The 6,450-nt window shown below is 40.6% G+C and overlaps 1 protein-coding gene across 1 annotated transcript; it reads right to left on the bottom strand.

Annotated features, from left to right (window-relative positions):
* Window positions 1-3,636: 3,636 nt before the first annotated feature.
* On the bottom strand, window positions 3,637-6,070 carry LOC105899800 (testis-expressed protein 26). The gene is made up of 7 exons (XM_012827019.3): window positions 5,924-6,070; window positions 5,630-5,714; window positions 5,375-5,537; window positions 5,143-5,299; window positions 4,428-4,589; window positions 4,158-4,319; window positions 3,637-3,938 (listed from the first exon to the last, which is right to left on the bottom strand). The coding sequence occupies exons 1-7, from the start codon at window positions 5,934-5,936 to the stop codon at window positions 3,814-3,816; spliced, it is 867 nt and encodes a 288-aa protein (XP_012682473.2). The 5' UTR covers window positions 5,937-6,070; the 3' UTR covers window positions 3,637-3,813.
* Between the last annotated feature and the right edge of the window lie 380 nt (window positions 6,071-6,450).

Here is a 6,450-nt window from a genome sequence, read left to right as displayed (position 1 = left end):
GTCGTTTGGGATACCCTCGATGGAAAAGCGAAGTTGGCATCAGAGTCGTGTTCATTAAAATAATGAATATGATAAATACTAAAAACACCATAAAATATACATTTTGGAGACCCTGGAAAATATAGCCTTTTTCCTCTTTCCTCCTTTCATTATGTGTATGTGGAGCTGCATTTCATGTTTTATTCATGTTCACTCTTCCATACTCTGTAATATGTCAACTCACGCATGGTGTATTATGTAGGTCGACTTCTTTTTGATCTTCAGTGTTTTACTGGGTTTGCTGCTAATATCAGTTTTACTGATATGTTGTAAATTACTCTTTAATAATACAACCATATGGCCAGAAAAAAAAACTGAACAACTGAAAACGTAACAATTGAAAATGATGTTAAGGTGCTGCACGGACACAAAAAAAGTTGCACATCGATGCAGACTCACTCAAGCACCCTGATGGAGGGCTTTAGAACCAAGCACCACTCCCCGCTATTTGTTTTGGGATGACACTTAATGTGGTGGACCTTCCAGTGGCACAAAAAGTGTGGTAGTGGGTAGGAGTTAGTTTGAAAAAGGGCCGAAGACTATGCTCTATATAACTATATAATTTTTTATGATTTACTATGTATTGCACAGGACTGCATCAGCAGGGCCAGTGACATTTTATACCTTCAGTTTGCAGAGGCCATGACTGGAGTCAGCTGTAGAGCGGTGCTGTACGCTCAGTTTGGTGCTGCCACCCAGAGGCAGGGAGTGTCTGCGCTTCTCCTGCCTCAGTAGCTCCCTCTCCAGCCACTCAGGAGGCCTCTGGTGGCCCTCCGGCTCTGCTCTGGCTCCTATACCGTTTGCCATACAGGCTTCAGCAAGCCCATCAGCCTCGAAATCAGAGAAAATGCTGGACAGACATTTATGACATTAAATTATTTACTCACCGGGTGTATGAGAAAGACTGCTTTCATCACAAATGCTGACGAGGGATCAATACAATTGAAAATGAATCTGATAAAAAGCTGTTTCTACACTTTCAAAATTCACTGCTGTGCCTTTGAGCTTTATGATAGGAATGATCTCTTGCAGTGCCAGCCTGACCCTACTCTATTTAATTAGTTTGTTCAAGGACATGAGGCCTAGTGTTAATGCTTTCCCTGGCAACTGTAAACAAACAGTAGGCTACAGAGAGCTACTTTGAAAAACATCAAATAAAGTAAATAGACCTGCAGTCACTGCCAAGGCTATGCTCCTGGCTCTTTGGTCATTTGCAGAGAAACTAATGTGTACATTCATTATGGGCATTTATTCTACAGTATTTCTTCACTCAACCAACACCCTGGATGTTACTAGGCATAGTATCTATCCATTGTTTTTCATGAGCTACCTGAGTGTTGGACTAGTAGTAGAAGTAGAATACCTGGGTATTTTTTGAGTCTCCATTTTCCCTGCAGCTGAGGAGGGCCGGCATTTCTTGACCAGTGGCATGTCTTGTGGCCTTTTGTGTGGATCCCAGTGAAGACTGTTGTGTTCCACTTCAGAAGTAGGCTCTCAGGTAGGCAGGCCAACATTAGTTCAGGCAGGTGTCACATTACCTGGCGCTCTAGTATTACACCTGCTGCAGGTAGGTGGCTTCCTGGCAACTAAAAACATGGTTACCAAAAGAGTAATCGCTCTTCATGCAGTGATAGTTAAGAGTATTTTTTTATGTAGTCATTAACTTTAATGTAAAACAGATCAACAAGTTTTTTCTCTTCCAGTAAAGTGGTGTGGACTAATAAAACATCATGAAAATTGTTACAATGAATGCAGAGAAAATACTTTTTCTGGACAGCACCTTTGCATTTCAGTCTTACACTCTGATGTTAAAACATTAACCACTTTACATATTACATAACTCAACAAAATCTAGGCAGACAATCCAGGCTACAGACCCATTTTATTTAAAATTAGGGTTGGTAAAATAATGTGTCAATTTCAATTAATTAATTATAGAAAAAAAAAGTTATGCAGATTGATGATGCCCCTTGACCCCATATGTGACTGTGCACTGCTCAGCTATGGCCATATTGGACGGATATAGTGGCTGGTCTGCGTTGTGGTAATGGTTCGTATTTCTACCACTACAAGCTTTTGATGTGGAGCTAGCATAAATTATTTGTAGTATTAGTAGTTGGATGTCAGGTCTACAGCCTCATCTTGGAATTATGTAAACTACATAACATCACTTTCGAGTTTGAGATGGGGAATTCCAGAACTTCAGAAACGCTCACGCAAAAACCTCTGGAAATCTCTGAATGTAACTTGTAAAATATGTCTAACCATAACTGTAAGCCAGCCCTAATTCAAATGTCACATTTTAGCCCCAGTTTCTCTTTTTTATTATCTTCAAACATCCAAACATCCAATATCAACACATACACAGAGCCTACATTTTGTTCTGGGGTTATAAATGTAAACAATACACATTTGCAGGCTGCAATATCTAGGAGAGAGCGGGGCATGTTGTGACACTTTTTGAGTTTTTCTCACAGTGGATGCAAATGATACATCATAATGGTGAGAATTTTGAAGTCCCGGGGACCTGTTTCATACCTATTGCGTTGTCATCTAACATTTCAGTGCAAAAATATTATGCATGAACCCATAAAGGGACACATTGGATTATTAAACAAATAACAACATTTAATAAATGGTAAATGTATTTTTATTTCGTATTCAAAACACCTTAAGTAAACATAATAGTAACTAACCATTTCTTTAAAAATAAGGCAAGTAAACGAATTATGGCCGACTAAATCCCCAGACCTTCCAGTATAATTTAAATTCATAATTCTGGCCTAACCTAAGTTCCTTAACCTCTCCTGAAGTGGCCTACATGCAGCCTGGCTCATGTGCTGCATCTCACACATTGAACCCAAGTCTTCGTTGGTTGGCTGTATGAAAATAGTTCCACACAGACACGGCAGATGATGAGACATTTGCAATGGAATGTTTAATGGAATGCTTCCTTGCCCTCTTTTACCGTAACTCTCCTTGGACACTTTCTTCCTGTTCTGGACTGGCCTTTTCTTTTTCTGCTTATATAGGAGGGATCTTCAAATGCTGCACCACTTTGCCATGAACCCTGACTGGCTCCTGACCCAGTGATCTCCCCTACCATTAGCATCCCCAATTCAGGCGATTATTCACACAATAAAGCTGTTTCACTTCGGAGATAATGCCCCTAGTTTTGGAGGTATGTACAGGGGCAACTCACCCATGTGACAATTTGACCCGCTCTCCACTACACTAATTTCGGTCCTACTCTGAATGAAAGGATGTACAATATGCATATCAAATCACCCTTTTCCAGGAAAAGACAGATTCCCTGGTCTTCTGCAAACTAAAACAAAGTCAAGCAAAAATGCTTTAAACCTATTACAATCAATTATGTTGCAACATAGGTTTTATGCTATACAGAAACAAGGCTCTGTTTCTTTCAAAAACTAAGAATAAGAACTAAGAAAAATAAGACATGCAGAATTTCCAGCTGACTTTACATCACAGTAAATCACATTCTTTTTTAATTGACTTACAAATTGAATTAATTGGAACGTGTGCACACACACACAGAGAGAGAGGGAGAGAGAGAGCACTTGGAAATGTAATTTGGTCTCATTACTTTATTTATTCATGGATGAAGACAACAAATGCTAGCAAGGGTATGTGTGCTGATAAACAAACACCTAAACATCCATTTGGATTGCCCACATAGGTCCCTATCCCTTTAAGATGAGGAATGATGCCACATAGGTCCCTATCCCTTTAAGATGAGGAATGACGCCACATTCACAGGGGCCCTGCCCAGGATGACATCCAGCCTGGCTTACAGGGAGTGTGTGGTGGACTCCTCTCCTTTTTCACCTGCGGAGGGGTGGATGTCATGAGCAGAAATGCATCAACTGCATCCTTGTCTGTGTAAAACAGAAACAGAATGAGAAACTGTGTCAGCCAGACATTCCATTAATATCTGAAATATATGCACAAAATATAGTCATCATTATTTTATTTTATTGACATTATAACATCTTTGTAATGGTATTCTTCCAATTATTTATTATCTGTGAATGGCAGTAAAGGAAATCACTTTTAAAATTCCTTGCTTTGAAAATATCATGATACTCAAACCTCACCTTTTTGAGGCATATGTTTATAGAGCTGATTCAATTCCTGTGGCTGAAGGGATCTTAGTACTCCTGAAATGTCAGTGGTCCTCCCCCCAAAGTGAATGTCATAAGTTGTCAGATCCTTGCTGTTCTCTTGATTCCGAATGTGACTGTGAACCACGGTGGGAACTGAAAGAGGAGGGAGCTATGCTACTGAGTTCAGCTGACACAAACCCAAAGAAGCTATGGCTGAGACACTTCCATAACCCTGAGAATGAGTGTTTATATCTGCCTTACCTATTCCTTTTGGGGCAACTCCATGTAGCACATTGCATCCATAACGAGTTGTATTGCCTTGGAGGTTGTCCTTCTTTGGGGGCTCGCGGTAGTTGTAGCGCATCTCTGTGTTAGTGGCTTTCTCCAAGCTCAGAGGTTTTAGCTTGGTGGGTTTCTGGACACCTGAAATCAAAATAATGAATGACTACATTATAGACTGTTCGCTACATATTGTCTATTAGGTTGGTGATAAACGTCCCTATAACTGTTGCAAATAAAATGCCACCAATAATCATATCCAGCGGGCAAGAATTTGCTTCACAATGCTTGGACCATACTTGCAATGATAGCTGCTTGGCATGTGAGTCATAATGGCATGAAAGACGCAGTCCACGATTCTGGCGAAAGGTTGTTGATACTTGAGCTCCACAGCCAATCAAATTACACCTCTATCTTCCGTACTCATGAAGTAATGTGTTGATTGGCTGGAATAATTTATTGCTCAGCCCGATTTACTTTGTTTGAGCCAAGACTGTGTACGAATACTGGAGGTTTTTTTTCGACCGTTCATAGTTGATTTGATTGTAACCATGGAGGTGGTTCCGGGGGCATTTTTATTATGTGAAGTATGTCCTGTGTGCAGAAGGCCAATTGTGAATCTTTTTTTTTTTAATTAAAAGAAGGTTTTCTATCATAACTTCATCAAAAATATATACTCCCCCCCCCCATCTTCTACCTTGAGGGATGCCCAGGTAGTCAGTGCTATATGTTGAGCGATACTGGGCAGAAAGAACCTCGGCAATCTGTTGCTCCGTGGGGAAGCTCGTCCCAGGCCTTCCATCATCTGCAGACATCTGTCTTAACCGTCTTGGCAGCCGCCATACTAGGAAAGACTATAGGAAACAGTATGAACATGCAACAGTCACTACAGATACATGCAACTGTGCCTTCAGATGGCTGGTACGCACCTCACTCGGGTGGGGGTTGTTTCTTCTATTGCCAGAGGCTGTCCCAGTTGGTATGCAGGTAGGTTTAGAAGCTGGTTTCCAGCAGAACTCCTCATTGTACACAGTTGCACCCACAGGATCATCAAGTGTATATAGGTTTTGGTAAGCCTTTGGAGTTGAGGTGCTTAGGATGTTTGAGAAAAAACAAAACTGCTAAGAGGCATATTTACGGTTTAAGAATCTAACACCTTTTGTTTGAAAAACACATGTGCCTACCCGACAACTGGCTTTGATGAGTTGGGTCGGTAAACAAAGTCACGTTCATGAGATGTCTCATATGGATCCCATTGCTTTGTATCATCTTTAAAATGATAGCAGTTGTTTCAAAGTTAAATATCAAGATCGGTCATTATTACAAATAAGCGCAAACTAATACCCAAGAATCAAAAACTAATTTCAAGTCGCTGCACTGTTTAGGAAGGCCTACTGCAATATAACGTAACGTTATGTCGTCTTAACATGAATTGTCCATGTCTACAAACTATTGTTGCTTGTGTCATTTCAACCCACCAGAAAGGGCCATGGTAACGTATACGGTCACGGAAAACTCCTGGGACTAGCATATGTAGTTCTCCTTCCTTCTGCCGTGCATCCTCGACCAGGTCCTTCCACAACGTTCGCGTCGAACTAGGAAAAAAAGACATAGGTTGGGTCTATGTATAGACATAAACTTTGCGATAATTATGACGCGAGGAGCATAATTATATTATGACACATTCAGTGACAGTCAGCGACGTCTAGGAACAAACTAGGCTAAATTAGCCTGTAGTCCTATGTGAAGTCAATCCCTCGGCCCTTCAACCAACGGTTGTTATAGGAGACTACACAACACAGGCTTTGCGTTGATTGATTGGGGGATAGATAGGTAGACAGGTAGTTATTTTCAGTGCCCTTTAGGCCAGGCCTACATAATAGCCGCAAATGCTCAGTTATGGAAGCATAGCCTAAATAAAATATGCTATTCAAAAAGATAGGGATTAGCATTTCAAACACTGATTTCCAAGGTTCTTAAATTAATAAACATAGTCTACGACAAC

The sequence above is a fragment of the Clupea harengus genome, chromosome 9 (assembly GCF_900700415.2).
Source record: "Clupea harengus chromosome 9, Ch_v2.0.2, whole genome shotgun sequence".
Classification (NCBI taxonomy): domain Eukaryota; kingdom Metazoa; phylum Chordata; class Actinopteri; order Clupeiformes; family Clupeidae; genus Clupea; species Clupea harengus.
This window is presented reverse-complemented; position numbering and strand designations above follow the sequence as displayed.

Excerpts from the sequence above, each read along its gene's own strand:
- LOC105899800 (XM_012827019.3), bottom strand. Across the intron at positions 5,538-5,629 it reads TCATCAAAGCCAGTTGTCGG|CACCTCAACTCCAAAGGCTT; the intron begins GTAGGCACATGT and ends AAACATCCTAAG. Across the intron at positions 4,590-5,142 it reads CTACCTGGGCATCCCTCAAG|GTGTCCAGAAACCCACCAAG; the intron begins GTAGAAGATGGG and ends TTTTGATTTCAG.